This window comes from Salminus brasiliensis, chromosome 9 (assembly GCF_030463535.1).
Source record: "Salminus brasiliensis chromosome 9, fSalBra1.hap2, whole genome shotgun sequence".
NCBI lineage: Eukaryota > Metazoa > Chordata > Actinopteri > Characiformes > Bryconidae > Salminus > Salminus brasiliensis.
Genome location: NC_132886.1, coordinates 24,030,144 through 24,048,013, shown reverse-complemented (window position 1 = coordinate 24,048,013; position 17,870 = coordinate 24,030,144). Strand labels below are relative to the sequence as shown.

Here is a 17,870-nt window from a genome sequence, read left to right as displayed (position 1 = left end):
AACCATGATCCATGGTCATCCTACTGAATTAAAATGGTGAAGGTGTAAATATGATGCTACAAAGACTGATCAAAGTTGTTGTGGTCTGCGTCACCATGACACGTAGTTACACTTCTAGGGAGGTGTGTGTCAGGCTACGGAGTTGGACATGTGGCTACTCATAGGCTACGTGTAGTAAACGCAAAAGCATAAATTGGCCTTAAGGAAACCCACAACGCATGTTTGACGCATGTTATGCATGCTTTATTTCACTGGGCAAGTAAACAAGCAGCGACTCTTACTGTACTGTACTGTACATAGCTTCAATATTTGTAATGTAAGTCTACCCATGGAACATCTTTCACATTTGTACACTATATAGAGCACAGTCTGCTTCTCCTTATATTTCCTTCTATGTCTTCTAACAATGTATGTTAAGACCTGCCCTGAATTCCTTGTACATCTTGTGCTAAAATAAACAGTTCTGACTCTATTGCTGTGCTGGATGCATGCGTGTGTGTACCTGAGCCTTGTGCTGGCTGGAAGATTTTGGGCAGGGCAGGAGGATGGGCGCGGGTGAATGCTGGCACAGTGAAGGCGTAGGGGGAGGGGCGTGAAGGCTGGGCAGAGCCAACAGGGTGGGGCATTTGGACATGAGGAGGTGGGAGAGGTGGAAGGAAAGGATTCAGAGAGGGCGGATGAGGAAGGTTAGGAGCAGTGGCTGATGAACCCGTCCATTCCATTTCAGAATGAACTGACAGATGGAGAGGAAGTGAGGAGAGAAACACACAAATGAGGAATAGGGAGAGGTGAAGGATTTGTTTGAGATTAAAAAAAAAGGAAATGAAAAAAGGAAGACGTGGTTTAAAAATGCTGGTCTAGAGAGTACTTGGATACCCAAATAACCACAGACTAAAAATGTCGTTCCTGAGCATTTGTACGCCTAAATCACAGAAGGGTGTATGTCAGTCTTACATGTTCTGACAGGTTAAAACAGCAGCTAGAAACTAAAGTACATTTGAATATTGAGCAACACACTGGAATCAATATATGCCAGTGATTTCTACTGTTTTACTGTTTCTACATCTTTTTTAAATGTTACAACAGAATACTATTAACTGTACAGATTTCTCCCATCTCCAGTGGACTATGAGTATTGGAGTGACTATTATATTTATATATCCTGCATGTACAGTGGGGGAAAAAAGTATTTAGTCAGTCACCAATTGTTCTCCCACTTAAAAAGATGAGAGAGGCCTGTAATTGACGTCATAGGTAGACCTCAACTATGAGAGACAAAATGAGAAAAAAAATCAGACAATCACATTGTCTGATTTTTAAAGAATTTATTTGCAAATAATGGTGGAAAATAAGTATTTGGTCAATAACAAAAGTTCATCTCAATACTGTGTTATATATCCTTTGGGCAATGACAGAGGTCAAACGTTTTCTGTAAGTCTTCACAAGGTTGGCACACACCGTTGCTGGTATGTTGGCCCATTCCTCCATGCAGATCTCCTCTAGAGCAGTGATGTTTTGGGGCTGTCGGCGGGCAACACAGACTTTCAACTCCCTCCAAAGGTTTTCTATGGGGTTGAGATCTGGAGACTGGCAAGGCCACTTCAGGACCTTGAAATGCTTCTTACGAAGCCACTCCTTTGTTGCCCTGGCAGTGTGCTTGGGATCATTGTCATGCTGAAAGACCCAGCCACGTTTCATCTTCAATGCCCTTGCTGATGGAAGGAGGTTTGCACTTAAAATCTCACAATACATGGCCCCATTCATTCTTTCATGTACACGGACCAGTCGTCCTAGTCCCTTTGCAGAGAAACAGCCCCAAAGCATGATGTTGCCACCCCCATGCTTCACAGTTGGTATGGTGTTCTTTGGATGCAACTCAGCATTCACTCTCCTCCAAACACAACGAGTTGTGTTTGTACCAAACAGTTCTACTTTGGTTTCATCTGATTATTAGACATTCTCCCCATACTCTTCCGGAACATCCAAATGCTCTCTAGCAAACTTCAGACGCGCCCGGATATGTACTGGCTTAAGCAGGGGAACACGTTTGGCACTGCAAGATCTGAGTCCCTGGCGGCGTAGTGTGTTACTGACGGTAGCCTTTGTAACGTTGGTCCCAGCTTTCTGCAGGTCATTCACTAGGTCCCCCCATGTGGTTCTGGGATTTTTGCTCACCGTTCTTGTGATCATTTTGAGATCAGGCTGAGATCTTGCGTGGAGCCCCTGATCGAGGGAGATTAGCAATGGTCTTGTAGGTCTCCCATTTTCTGATTATTGCTCCCACAGTAGATTTCTTCACACCAAGCTGCTTGCCTATTGCAGATTCAGTCTTCCCAGCCTGGTGCAGGTCTACAAACAATCAGGTGCCATTAATACAGGTAATGAGTGGAGGACAGAGAAGCCTCTTAAAGAAGTTGCAGGTCTGTGACAGCCAGAAATCTCGCTTGTTTGTAGGTGACCAAATACTTATTTTCCACCATTATTTGCAAATAAATTCTTTAAAAATCAGACAATGTGATTTTCAGAATTGTTTTTCTCATTTTCTCATGTTGAGGTCTACCTATGATGTCAATCACAGGCCTCTCTCATTTTTTTTAAGTGGGAGAACTTGCACAATTGGTGAATGACTAAATACTTTTTTCCCCACTGTAGCTACACCATATGGACACAAGTCCTGGGACACCTGCTCATTTGCAGTTTCTATCGAAATCAAGAGTATTAAAAGTTGATCTTGCTTTTGTTGGAGCAACTGTCTCTACAGTCCAGGAAAGAATTTCTATTAGATTCTGGAGCATTGATGTGAAGATTTGATTGCATTCAGCAACAAAGCATTACTGAGGTCAGGATGTTGGATGATCACCACCCCACCTCATCCCCAACTCATCTCAATAGTATTGGATGGAGCACTTCCATCATTCCAGAGTACACAGTTCCACTGCTCCACAGATCAATGCTGGGGGGCTTTATACCCCTCTAGCCCAAGGCATTGTGCCAATAGGTTCATGTTTATGTAGCATATACAGTGTTTGAGTACTCATTATTTGTTAAGTTGCTGTTTATAATCTATTCCAAAAATAGACCATATTACATTTTGTATAAAATAACAAAACATTCATTTGAAATTGCTTCAGACTGATATTCATAAAATAAAACATTTTTAAATGTAAAATGTAATTCACTTAAATGTTTATTTAAATGTCTCAGGTTGCTAAATATTGTTATTAAAAATGTTAATACAGATGAATATCGCAATTTCGAATGAATTTGAACAGGAATATGCATAAAAAGTGGACTAAAGAGATGAATAAAAAAATGAAATGAGAATGAAATAGACATGAGTTCTGAAGCTCAATGTAGAGAAAGAACAGAAAGCTACCTGTGACAAACGGGTTTATGCCTGCAGCAGGCCTCCATGCCTGATCATGAACTCTTCTAACAGAAGGAAGAGGAGCTGACCATGCAGAGAAAGAAATGAGAGAGAGGATGTGTCTCATGTGTGAAAATGTCAGCGCATCAGCACCCGAATGGGTTCATTAACACTTATTCTGGTTCACTACAGAGTTACTGAGACAGAGTAAATGAAAAAAAACCCCAAAAAACCAAAGTAAGCTGACAGAATTAAACGCTCCATATTTATATTCATAAGTGAATGAAATAACTGGTGGCAAATGGCATAGCAATGTAGAACATCTATTGGAGTTATAACTGGCTGTTAATTTTAAAATGAATTAGTTTGAATCTTTAGAGAAAATGAAGGACAGACAAATTTATAATAATGACTCAACAGGACAATGATGAAAAAGTAACAAAAATGTACAGCAGATAAATCTGAATGTTTAAAAAAAAGAAAGCAAAGTGGTCTCTACTAGGGCTGAGCGGTATAAGGGTAATATGGTTCCACAATATTTAAAAATGATGACGTTTCTCCAAATTTGATTTGTAAAAATTATTTGTCACATGACTTGGTGCACGACCAAAAAATATTGAGTCACCCGTGTGTGTTTAAGAGGGCCACAGGGTGGGACGCTCCCTAACTGATGATGTCACGCTTTGAAAATAACAATATAATATTTGGATAAGACAGTATGAAAAAAATTTCTACCACCCAACCCTAGTCAATCAACCAATTAGCAGTATATACATGAGCTTTCTGTTTGTATTTGTGTCTGAAACTATTTGTGTGTGTCTATGTGTGATTGCGTACGAGAGAGAAAGAGATTCCCACCTGTTGCTGCTGTGCTAATGTTTGCTCCTGTGCTTGTCCTCTTGTCCTCTTCATCACTGTCGTTAAAGTCCTCCAGGTTTCCTACATCTGAAGGCTTGAGGCTCATTAGACTGGCTAAGCTCTGCATGTCCTCATCACTGCAGGAAACAGATATAACAAATAGGATTATCTAATATAAAATGACAGATACAGGAGAAGGAAAAAACAACAATAATTGAATGTCTCAATAGTCTCACCAGAGAACTCACAAGTCCATGTGAAATCAGAAAACACTAAAACAGCTAAAACTGCCTAACTGTGTGTTCACACTTTACCTCACTCCACTTACTGCTGAATCAGTCAGTGCTTGCCCTCTATTTAACAAGTAACAGTGCATTAAAACCATTAATTTGTTGATATGAGGTGGCCCTTGCACCAACCTGTATTAATGTAAATAGTAGGATGGTTTTCAGAACTAAAAAATAAAAACGTCCAGTACAAGCATGTCCAGTAACAACTCAACTGCTACAAAAGCAAACATTTGTCAGTCAAATTACATTTTAAACACTGTTACATCCTTGCAAAATCAGCCTTTTTTGCTCTACATTCTTGAAAATATTTGTTGTTGATGTTGAATGAGACAATCTAGTCTACTCTACAGCCTAGAGTCCTCCTAGAGTACTCACTGACCACAGCTCAGCCAGTATCACTGGCACTGATCCACATCCTTTCTCCTTAAACTGCTTCCAAATGACACGGTGATTACTCACGTGGCCTTGCCCTCTTTGAGGAAAATACATGTCAGGGTGAGCTTCAGCGTGGCATCCACCACTTTCACGGACAGTGGCTTCAGTTTGAGCGCCAGGTCGAACTGGGCCGAACTGGCGTTGGCATACTTCTTCATGTTTACGTCCACTGAGGCTAGGACTTTCCGATGACCCTTCGTCTCCTGTAAGATTTTAGAAAGACATTAGGGTTCGCTGCATTGACACTAAAACTGAAATCAAACAGAAATCAAGAATACTAGTTTTATCACAGACACAATAATGAAGCAGCAGCTGCTGCACATGCAGATATCCCTTTCTACTTTAATGACTACACAGCTGTCTGTGACTCTTGAATGACCTGGCTTTGTGAATGCAAGATTACCAAAAATGGCCCTTTCAGATGACATTAAAAATGCTTCAAAAGTTTCAAAATCAAGACTTTCCTCAACTACTCCAAAACCTGCTTTGTGTGCTGACAAGGTCCTATAATACAAAACCTACATCTAGCATCTTTTAACTATACTTTTATCATTTATAAAACCCTGTCCTTCCTGTTTGGTTCTGTGGTTGACCAAAATACCCCATACAGTCAGTGTACTGCATGTTACAGGCAACCAGCCTACCACAGAGCTTAGCAGGATCAGACATATCTCTAAAGCATCACAGAGGAGGTTGACTGGATGAGCCATAACATATGCTGGAATGTGCCAAGTCTCATACTCGTATCATCAATAGATACAATCTCAACACTGAGCTGCACTAATGTCACTATTATTGTGTACAGGAGCTGTTTTTCAGGAAGTATTAGCTTGTAAACTTTAGCTTGACTTGAGTCTGTCTAAATGTAACTGAAGTGAGTAGACATATGTACACTAAGGTACACTAAGCTTGATCAGACTTACATTCTCAATGATGAATGTCCAATCTTTGTCTTCAAATTCATCAGCATTTGGGTCCTACAGAAGAGTTACAAATATATGAGGGAAATATATAGGGAAATATGACAGTATAATTATTTAAACAGCATCACTAATATTACAAATACTGTATTTTAAAGATCATTATATTACTTCTTATTATTTTGTTATTATTCAGTTATTAACATTGAAGTTTATTAGACAGTGACTAAATACGACTATATACTACTATATATATATGAAACTAATATGAACACCACCTTAAGAGTGAGTAAGCTAAAAGTTATACTCTATATGGACAAAAGTCTTTGGTCTTTGGTCTGCAACTTACTTAGGAGGGGTGTCCACAAACATTTGAGCATATAGTATATTAAAATAACCACAGAATTAAGGCTAATGCTTAATAGGTTTGCTATCCAGTTGCTGTTCTGTATTTCATGAGTGATATACTGTGCATAGTGATATCGAGTGATGTAGTCATACGGCACCTTGAAGAGTGTAACAGTAATCTCCACATTCTCAGGCACCTGCCACACCACCGTCCCTCGGTAGGGGTTCTTGATGCCTGGCTGCCAGCCATGAAGCTGAAAATACAAGTAGCAAGTAAGCAGACAGATCACACCAGAAGGTGTTTATATAGGCAACAGGTCACTTGGCTGTTAAAAGTGTTGGATCTTCTTGTTCTTGTGAACAAGCCTGTCACAAAAACAGCTGAACTGTCACTAATTATTTAAGCTGTTTACTACATGCCTTGTGCTGCACTTAACACACATGACTTCCCAATTTAATGTGGCTTATTTCACTTATTATCACTTGACACATCTAAATCATGTTGTAAGTAGATGAGTAGATCGCTGTTTAGCTTTATGCAATTCCATAAAAAAAAACATGCAAAATATCATTCATGATCTCCTGATCAGTATGCAAAGAACCAATAGCCAAAGGCTATTTCTGTCACCACAGCATATCACACCCAAAATATCTGTCCTCAGTCCAAACTGACACAGTTCTTTTTTCTAGTATAGAGTACGAGGTTATAAGTGCTGTTGCACTGAAGCTGTGCACCAACTGCACTAAATACAGCACATAAAACATCTCGCTTAAGTCTGCTGATGACTGTAACCCGACTGAGATGTAGATGATATCATACAGTGCTTCAGCTCACAGCTGTAGAGACTAAAACCGAAACAGCGAGGCACAACAATCCACATCCTCTTCTCACCTTGGTGCAGATGCGTCTGTTTCGTCTCGTCCAAACCACTCTCAGTTTATCTGGCTGCCTGCATACAGAAAGAGAGAACTTAGCTACAGCCCTCATGCACTACTGTGCAACAGTTATAAGGAGTCAGAGCATTTACAAAACTTTGGAAATTGCATCAGCTGTGACAATGATCACGAACACGCCATATTCCTAACAAGCTACTTAAGGCAAAAGTTATCTGAGAGCTCAAATCTTTTGGGGTGCTTAAACCTTTGTGTGGGGCTCCTTTTCTTGTTTCCTGATAAAAACGGTACAAGACAAAAGGCGGCTTCTAATTGTTAATGGAAAGTAGCAGATGGGAAGCATATTGGGCTCTAGTTTTGTACATTCATCTGCAACCCAATTATTAATCAAAGTAGTAGATAAGGTAACACAGCAGGTTTAAAATGCAGATTAATGGTTCTGGATTCAGAATTCACCATGAACTGCAATATGTTTCTATAGTTGTTTTTTCAGTGAAGTTGAAATTCCAGACTGAATGTGTTGGTGGCACTGAAGGGGAAGTTAGTTCTTGGTCTGGCGACACATGAGGAGGGATATCATCATGGCTGCACATTCCAGTTATTGGGTTACTTATCTGACCCATTTCCAGCACAGCAGTAGTCTAGGAAACCCCTATACACTTGCTCTTCACTGCTCCTGAAGCAATGGCGTCATTTACATGACGCTGATTCTAGAACAGCACTCTCATTCCCACAGGCCTCATACTAGAGGCAAAGGCCAGTAACTGTGCTCCATCATGCTGTACTGATGACTACAGCAGTTAATTAGGCTCTTGTCTACGTTTACACAAAAGCTAAAGTACATTTACATATATACCTATAGGCAAATGAGATGCCAAAATGTGTTATAGTACAAGGAAGTTCAGATATGCTGCAAGTGCGCAATCACACACAGTGCCATGCACACAATGCTGTCTTCAGAACACGTGAACCTCTTATTTTATTCTTTGCTATAGACATCAGACAGTAACACATAACTGTTTCTGTGTTCACACGAACCACTGGTAACTAGTCAGGGGTGAAGGGAGGGGTATGGAGGATATCAGCTAAGACTTGTTCGCCTTTCAAGTTTTACAGTCAAACAGGTATCTCTCAGTGGAGGGTGTGGTCCTCCCTCATTCGCTCAAGCTGAATGAGAAGGTAAACATACTGACGCCTTTTAGCCACCACTCTCTTATCAAGGGGTTCTGACTTCACTGGATTGCGACAATTGACAAATATTAAAATAAAACTGAGAATGCCTAAAATTCAGATGCTTTATTAAGAATAAAAATTAAGGTTACCCCCCCCCCCTTTTTAGCACCAAAAGTGGTTATTCTACACTTCTCTAAGAATCACATGAAGCACCACCTCATTGTTTTCGAACTGCTGAACACGCATGGAGGAGAACACTTACTTCCAGTTGCGTTAAATCAGCTAACATGCTGACTGGCATTGTGCTGAGTGATGGTGGAGAGGGAGGGCCATCCTACCTATCTAGAGAAAGTGAGGCCAAATCTAAATCTCTGCAGGTGAGATGATTGTGCTAATTTAGAGATCCTATATAATGAGATGCTAAAACTTTAAATATCCACTGAAACTGATCTGTGATCTGAACTGATAATTAGGGATGTCTCGATCTGATCCGTGGCATATTTTAATCATAATCCAGTTCCAAGTCTTTGTTTTATCATGGTGTTCAAAGAGCCATCTGGAGTCCTCAAAGCACCATTACCAGACATCATTGCCCAGCCAGCAGCAGTGCAGACATTCTCAGAAGGTAAATAAAAGAGTTGAGAGTCTTCAGTGAGGAGCTCTTTAACAGTGGAGCATAAAAACAGACCATAATATCTAAAACATTATAAAACTATTGCTGAAACACTCAATTTTACCAGCGGAAGAACCGCTCGCTGGTTTTTAAACCAGCACTTAAGGGCATGTTGGGAACCGGGTGGAGGCTAACGCTAGTACTAATACACACATGCTATAGAAACCCAAATCACAGAGCATTCCCCTCACTATAAAACAGTTACTTCACTACTTCAGTATTCGACAAACAACAACAGATATCAGTCCAGAGTGTATCAGTATCTGCTAATACTTAGCATTAAGAGATTGGATTATCATCCTTATAGATAATACAACCTATTTTTTGTTGAAACACTTACAGGAGGTGGTAATTAAAACACTCGACTACCATATAAGACAAAATACCTAGCTGACAACATGACTGCAACTCTTTTATTCAGCTCATTTACAAAATACTAAAAAGAAATACCAATTACAGTGCAAACTGGTGCAACACTACACTATATGGTCCAAATATTGGGACAAAAGATCAGGAAGTTGGATGAGCACCACCCCAAATTATCCTCAAGCCCCTCATCCCAAAAGTATTGAATGAAGCACTATCCATCATTCCAGAGTACATAGTTCCACTGCTCCACAGCTCCATGATGGGGGGCTTTATACTCTTCTAGCCCACACGGCATTATTTAGGCATTAGGCATAGTGCCAATAGGTTCATGTTTATCTGCTTCAATTTCATTGGCAGTACTTCTCTACAGGGACTAGACAAGCTGTGTGTATGTAAAACATTAGCCGTCCTAAAACTGGGTATAGGACAGCTGGCGTCTTTCAGTGTGTTCTGCAAAGAAATGAGTCTTTTCTGGCAATTGATGTGAAGTACACCCACAATCTTTCAGTAAAGACCTCCCCTCACATTAATCAATCATTACTACACAAAGAAAAATGCTGATGAGTCGATTTAGCAGGATGTACACTGCATCCAGATAGTAATTTCCTCTGAGCACAGATGTAGAATTGAACACACAGAAGCAGGAGACACAAGCGCTGAACACCGACTGAAGTGAAGGTGGAGGGTGAGCGCAGCACCGGCCTTCTGGTCTCACATTGCAGGACAGTGTGAACAGCAGCTGTACAAAGGCATGAAGAGCCAGGCTGGCAGCTGACAGAATCATGAGGTCCACCGAAATAGCTTGGGAAAATTGCGACCCAGTTGATATTAGGAAAGTTATTAAGCTACATAGAATGTTTGCAAAGTGTATGACTAGAAGAAAAGTAGAGCAGGAGAAGTAAACGGTCTTAAACAATATTCAACTAGATTTTATTTATGTTTTATTTCATTAATTTTGTGTGTTTATATCGATTAGCCTTAGGCAAGTAACTGATATTATAAGAGAGGCATGAACAGCAGTTATGCCTAATTTATACAGCTTAGTCAGGAGACGTAAGATGAATGTCATGAGAAATCATGGTGAACTCTTACTGTCTAGTCTATTTTTATGGGCAGTGACTAGTTCCTACCAAGCCGAGAAGAAGTGTGCTCTTTAAACGGCCAGTCCAGACTTTCCACATTCTACACATTCTAACCAAGCGCTACGTAGTGTGTTTGTGGCTGCCTGTACTTTTATGTGCAAGGCTATGCCCTCTGAGTCAGCTATGGCAAACGATAAAAAGATTCGGTTGGCTACCTCAACATATATACATATTTACTTATGCATTGCTGCCACTTACGCAACACTGCCGCTAGAAAGATTGTGAACTCTTTATATTTCTGCTTATATTTGACCTGAAACGTAATTAAATCTTCAATTAATTAAAACAAAATTAGACACAAAAACATTACAGTGTTTACTTTTGTGTATTGATGTTCACCAGGATGGAAAAGTTACAAAGACTTTGGCCTCCACCAAACCAACCACTGTGAGGCAGAAACGTACAAATGGAAAAAAAAACTCTTACTCTCCTAAGGAGTGGTCGCCCAGGAAATCATTCTAAGAGTAGAGTAAATAAAAATGACTGAACGTCACCAGGAACCTCAGGGTAACAGCTTAATACCTACAGTCAATGGTCTACCATCAGGCAAGCACTAAACAGAATGGAGTTCATGGCAGGATAGCAAGAAAGAGGCCGCTGCAGTCCAAAAAGCAATATGGCTGCCCATCTGAAGTTTGCTTAGGACCACATAGATAAGCCAGGAGCCTACTGAAATGTACAGCCCTAGGTTTGGTGAAAAATCATCCAAATTGCTGTGTAGGTGTAGTTTGCCATTGATGATGGACCAATGATTTCTACATTGTATCAGTGAATTCTACAGGAGAATACCAGGGTCTATGAAGGTCTGTGAACTGAAGCTTAGCCGCAAGTTAGTCAACGACCCTAAACACACAAGTACATCTAGAAATAAATGGCTAAAGCAGAAAACGCTCAACATTGTGGAACTACCAAAGCTGTATTTGAGACCTTAACCCAGTAGAAACATCAACATCACTGGGTTGAAGGAGTTTTGTAAGGAGAAATGGGCCAAGTTTCCTCCAAGCTCTTGTTCAAGACTGAACACCAGTTACCAGAAATCTTTTTTATTCAACCAAGAAATGTAATGTTGGATAATTGTGCTCAAATAAATGAATAAATAAATAAATAAACTATAATATTCTGTGTTATTTGTTATTATATAATTATTATATAGTTGTAAAAATAAAAGTAGTTTTACCAGTAAAATTATAGTTAAAAGGGGATATATTTCTGTAAATTTATTTTTATGTATTTTATTTTACTTATAAGGTTGTTTGTGTGTATGCACTAAAGATCAAGGCTAAGACAATACAAGATCCTCACATTTTGTTGGTTATAAAGACGATTCTAAACGGGTCAAATACTGTATAAACTCTGCTAAAGTAGTGGTGGATCTGTTTTATCCTAAAACCAGGGCTTGTTTGACTTGACAAATATATTTTATATAACATATACGTTAATACGAGGTATACAGCACTTAATATGAATGGCATCTTTCTATACTGATAGATAGGTCCTGAGAACACGGCTGCTGCATCTACAGTCACTGGTTAATATGCATGACGTCAAGTCTCTTCTGTCAAGCTTTTCCAAACATGTGAAAAGGGAGTGAACAACAGCTGGTTTACTGTAATAACTGGGCACATTGGAAAATGTAAACACACTTCGCTAATTATGGCCTCATGAACACAGGCCGGCAGTATAGTCTGCAATTCTGACAGGCAGCACATGTTTACAAAGCATGTGAGGAGGAGACAACCCTGATTTGAGGTATCTAATTCAGGCGGTGCATCACAGAGGAGGAATTAGTTATATCCAGGCAGTGTAGTCCAATGGGAAAGAACCCTCAAAGCAGCGTAGAGGATAACTGCAACCTCTATCACAACAAGTGTTTAATGTGACTCATTTTTCTGTTCAGTAAACTCACGCCCTAAACCTGTGCGACAAAAGGAAATTTTAGATTACAATAGAAAAATGCAATACCTCAGACGATTTCATTGCACATGGTCAAGAATAGAGGACAAACAAAGCAACAACAGGGTAAGAACAGGATATCTTTGGACAAGGTTAAATATATCGTCCAGCTTGTTTATCTGTTAAATTGGAGATGAGGTCTACACTCCTTTTGTCAGGGGTTTCATCATCCAAGTGGACATTAAATAAAACCTACTCAAATCATTCATCTTCTGTCTGTTAGCAAAAGGGTCATTGCAGTTGGATGGGAAATATGTAAAATGTCTCCTCCAATATATGCAAAGCCAGCCACCAGTTCTTTTCCAACTGCTGCTGATGTGGTATTTCTGGGCATCCGACACCAACTCCATCACACCAGCTGTGCTGGCCAACATCGCTTAAGAGTGATGAGCGGAGACAGCAACTCACCCTCAGAGAGTATGATCAGCTGTGCTCTCTCAGACTCCGGCTGCTGATGGCAAAGTGGTAGAGCATTAGACTGCTGAGCCAATCAGAGCCCAGAAAACATCAACTAAGCGTTGGCCCTATTTTTGGGAGATCACCAGTCACATAACTGGTCTCGCTTTCTCTGGGTGGGAAGAATGACCCTCAGTCTCCCCCTACAGCCAGCATGGGCGTCTGTTAGTAACAGAATTGGCAAGGAGCGTTCTCCTCCAAGCACGATCAGCTGTCCAGTAAGGTTGCATTAGTGGCAGTTTGAGAAGAAATGGTTTGCTGGCCTTCACCCTCCCAGTGCTGGTAGCACCATGTGATAAGGAATCCTAGATTGTGGGTGGGAAATGGAAATCAAAACCCTCCCAACTATATAACGATTTATGAGTGATTTAAAACAAATGGACAAGTTTTAAAAACAAGTGTGTTGGTTTTGGACTGGAATTACAAAGCTAATATATTGAACAAGTAACCCCAAGTGTATACCCTATAATGTCAAAGCATGTTTTTTTCAGCATCAAATTGTGAAGCAATGTCAAATAGACTTGCTTATATAGTTTCAGACAAGTATTGACATTTCTAAAAAAAAGTAATGAAAAAATGTTTATAGCTCATACATTAGCTGTGTCCTACAAGAGACTGCAGTCCAAACTGTGTTGTTTTGTGCTGCCAAAGCATTTTCTTCAATTCTTGGGGGAGTGTAAATTAAGCTTAATGTTTTAATAGTATTACAAAAATGTAATAATCTCTGCTATTCCATTACAACAGGACCCGGTGTTCCAGCAGCTTGGCTGTTCTATCCTGAGCTAAACTGCAGCTGACACTCAGTAAATGTGTCCTCTGGGAGTATGACACTCATTAATATGTGCATCATGAATGCCAAGACATACGCTGTGTCATGACTTAAACACAGTGCAAGCTTTACAACAACAACAAAATCCAGCATAAGAGCATAAGGATGCTTGCATTTATCAGTGAAGCAGCAGACAACAGATATGCTACTCCAAAGGGGGGGGGGGCAGTGGAGTGGGTGGCGTCCAGACGGAACAGAGATCCTTACTCTTAAAGGCATAGTACTAAAAACGGGAGGGTAAAAACACACACACAAAAAAATTGTAGAAAGTGGGCCTTTTAAATGACCAGGGTGCTGACTGGTTTGCACTTCCTGGAAAATTGTTCACTTCTGTAACTTATAATAAGAATTATTTTACACATAATGACTTAATAATAAAGCCTCAGGACATAACAAGCTGGGGCATTTGACCAACACTATTTTGTGGCAACCTACTGGGATTTCTACAGACAAAAATCACATTTTGATTATTTCTGGTATACAATACATTTTTCTGTCATCTGAGAATAAAAGAATCTGGGATTTGTGCTGTTAATTTTAGGTCAACCAGTATGTGTATTTTAGCCTTAAGCCTTAAGGACCTGTATGTGAGCTCACATTTCTATTTTTGTAACTACACCATTTAAATATTATTTTTATAGAGGTTACTAATTAATTTATATGGGGTGTAACGATACACTTAGCCTGTGATTCAATCTGAAACATAAATCAAAATTCTCACAATATTTTTGAAGCATGGACTCCATAAGACATAGCTAGCATGGTCTCTTCTGTGATAGCTAGCTTTCCCTACCCTCATCTATCAGTAAGGTCATGGCAGTGGGCTGCCATGACCCTGTCGCTGGTTCACCAGTTGGCCTTTCTTTGGGCCACGTTTGGTAGGTCTTGACCACTGCATACTGGAAACACCCCAGAAGACCCGCAGTTATGGAGATGCACAATCTGCCCCTTGTCAAAGAGACTCAGATCTTGTTCTAAGCTCTAAGCTTGTCTATGTTTCCTACTTTCAACACATCATACTTAAGAACTGCCTGTTCACTTGCTACCAACTTTACAGGAGAACGTCTTAGCTTTCAATGGAAGTCATTTTGGACAATTTCCAAAAAGTACAGAAGGTTTAGGTTTCAGAATGAAAAAGCACCATAACAGTCATATTAGAACAAATACTAAACTAAAACACACATAAAGAGTAGTGGTTTTACAGCAGTGTTCATTAAAGCATCTCCAAAGCTCTCCTCATGAAAGTCTATTATTACTTACGGTCATCATCTGACACCTGGTTTGGTAAGTCAGTGCTTAATGACGTTAAACCAGGTGAGCTGCTGATGGAGCGAAACAAATCCAGGGGCTGGCTGGAGGTGTGCTCACATTCAAAACCCTGACTCTAGTCTATAAAGCCAAGAATGGACCAGCCCCAATGGTCAAAACCTAATCGGTACCAAGAGCCCTTCGAACTTCACGTATGGCTCGGCTTGACCCGCCATCCTTTAAGATCCACGAAAGACAAGAATCCAGGCTTTTTTTGTTATTGTTGTTGTTGTTGTTGTTGTTCTGGCACTGAACTTCCCCTGGATGTCTGAACGGCAGAGTCACTCGCAGTCAACGACTGAAGGCCCACCTCTTCCAGGAGTACTTGGGCGAAGCGTAAAGCCAAGTATTGTGGTCTCCATACTGGCTTTTGTGTTTAGTAGTTGTATCTTTCAGATCCTAGCCTTTAGAAACTAGCTAAGGCTATTTTCTGAGTACTTTTACAAGTCGCTCTGGAGAAGACTCTCTGCTAAATGGCTTCAATGTAAAAGTAACATAAATGTAAGATGTCCAGGAGAAATCTGGAACTGAACTAGCTCCCTCAATTCTTGTTATTTCTGATGTGATCTGACGGTTTACAAGCAAAAACATGGATAATGGTTTTTAGTAACGTTCCTAGAGGTCGGTCTCAAACCTCTGCACAGTGAAGATGGACGAATGGAAAATAGGCCTGAGGTTCGAGAGGTTTTAAACGAAACATGAACTGAGCTGACTTGCTTCACATGTCTTCATCAGTTACACTTGGATACACCAGTTACATTACATCACCACTTATTGCTAAAGGGAAACTGAAAGACAGAGCCGTGGTGATGTTGAAGTTGCGTCCAGGTGGAAAGGAAGGGAGAGGAAGGGAGAGGAAGGGAAAGGAGAGGAAAGGAGAGGAAAGGACAGGAAAAGGAAGAAAGCCCCTCTAAAGCCCCCTCTGTTTTGTGAGAGCAGACAGTGCAGACAGTGTGGGCTCTGTGAGAGCTGCCCTGTTTCCCCTGCTCTCTGGAGCTCTGTGCAGAACTCCTCCTGACTATCATTAGAGCTGCACGACAACACGGAAGTGAGCTGATAAGCTCTTCAGCAGAGCCCAGCCTCACTTTCCCCTCAACACACAACTGCGGAACTTTACACACGGTGATAAAAAAAAAAAATAAAAAAAAAGACCACCGGTTAGCTACACAGTACCTGAACCCCTCCTCAGTGAGGAACTCCTGTGGTCGGTCAGCTAGCTATCTATCTAACTCTGGTCTCTGGTCTCTTCAGCGCAGTCTGCACTCACCGAGGCTCCAAACAACAAAAACACACAGACATTTTCCAGCACTCACTCACTCACTCACTCACTAAGTGTTGTTTAAAAGTCCTCATGTCTGAGGCTGTAGAGAAAGACCGCTGAACGAGCAGCTACGCACCACTTGTTCGTGCACTCCACGGTGAGCTCGGAGAAAGACGCCACGCACTGGAACTTGGACGCCCTCTTTCCCACCCTCTGGAGTCTCTTCCACACCGAGGTCATGGCCGCTCTTTGTTTTTTTCCCCCTCAGAAATGTTCGCCGAGTCTCGAAAGTCCAGCGCTACATCATTTGATTATCCGGGAGAAGCGGGCCGGTCTGTCTGTCAGTCTCCTCTCAGCTGGTCGTGGCGGTGCCGCGCTCACATGGCGCGAGCGCGCGAGCGAGCGAGCGTGCAGGCGGGAGCGCGCACAGCTCCTCACTCACATCCAGCTTTAGATTGGCATCAGGAGCACAGACAGAAAGCCCTGAAATACGAGACCACGGTGGATATTCCGGCCTTTTACACAGCTATAAATATCCTAAAGTCAGTGGCCTTCAGGAGAACTCCCCCCCAGGGTTGAATAAAATACTACATTGTTGAATTTAACTCTATAGTGTTGAAACAGGACACTACTGAATTCAACTCTGTACAGAATTGACATGAACTTTATGCAGAGTTAGAATTGATCCAGTGCTGAATTAAACACTATACACTACTGTGTGTACAGAACCACAGCAGTGTTAAATTAACCCAATGACAGTAGAAAACAGTCAGTGAATTAACCACTAGAGTGCTGAATGAAACCCTAGGCAAGCAGAGGCCAAGCTTCGTCCTGGGACTCTACCTTCCTGCAGGTTTCACCTCCAACCCAAATCTAACACACCTCATTCGGCTAATAAGCACTTCGGAAGGCTGTCATTAGGTGGATCAGTTGGGGTAAATCAGTGGTTAGACCTAAGGTCTGCAGGAAGGTATTGAAGTAACCCCTATACAGTACTGAAGTGAACTCATATACAATATTAAAGTAAATCCATATCCAGTATCAAATATTACATATTACAATTAACCCCACATACAATATTGAAATAACCCTTATACAGTTTAGAAGTGAAACCATATACAGTACTGCAGTAATCCTTATATAGTATTAAACTAACCCCTATACAGTTTTAAAATGAACCCCTATATAGCATTAAATAACCCCTATGCAGTATTGAAGTGCACTCATCTCCAGTATGACAGTAAATCTATATTCAGTATTAAATGATACATATACAGCATAGCAATATGAATGGACCCCACATACAATATTGAAATAGCCCCTACACATAAAGGAATTAACCAAGGTTCAGTACTGCATTAACCCCTATACAGTTTAATGTACCATATACAGTTAGTACTGCAGTAACCCTTTCAGTATTGAGTCAACCCCTATATTAACTCAAATACAGTTTTTAAATGAACCCATAAACAGTATTATATAATCCTTATACAATATTGAATTAACCACTATACAATTTTGACATGGACTCATATAGAGTAATGAATTACCCCTATATGCAGTTTTAAAGTGAACTCATATACAGTGATGAATT

The 17,870-nt window shown here is 40.6% G+C and overlaps 1 protein-coding gene across 4 annotated transcripts in view; it reads right to left on the bottom strand.

Annotated features, from left to right (window-relative positions):
* ehbp1l1a (EH domain binding protein 1-like 1a) overlaps window positions 1–16,643 on the bottom strand; it is a 49,772-nt gene extending 33,129 nt beyond the window's left edge. For 3 of the 4 annotated variants that reach the window (XM_072687934.1, XM_072687935.1, XM_072687939.1), the window contains exons 1-7: window positions 16,413–16,643; window positions 7,111–7,168; window positions 6,377–6,472; window positions 5,874–5,927; window positions 4,975–5,153; window positions 4,226–4,362; window positions 3,377–3,451 (exon numbers count right to left, since the gene is read on the bottom strand). In XM_072687934.1, the coding sequence (XP_072544035.1) occupies window positions 3,377–3,451; window positions 4,226–4,362; window positions 4,975–5,153; window positions 5,874–5,927; window positions 6,377–6,472; window positions 7,111–7,168; window positions 16,413–16,516 (703 nt within the window). In that variant the 5' untranslated portion in view covers window positions 16,517–16,643. The remainder of the gene's footprint in view (window positions 1–3,376; window positions 3,452–4,225; window positions 4,363–4,974; window positions 5,154–5,873; window positions 5,928–6,376; window positions 6,473–7,110; window positions 7,169–16,412) is intronic. The other variant, XM_072687936.1, reaches the window with a different exon arrangement.
* Between the last annotated feature and the right edge of the window lie 1,227 nt (window positions 16,644–17,870).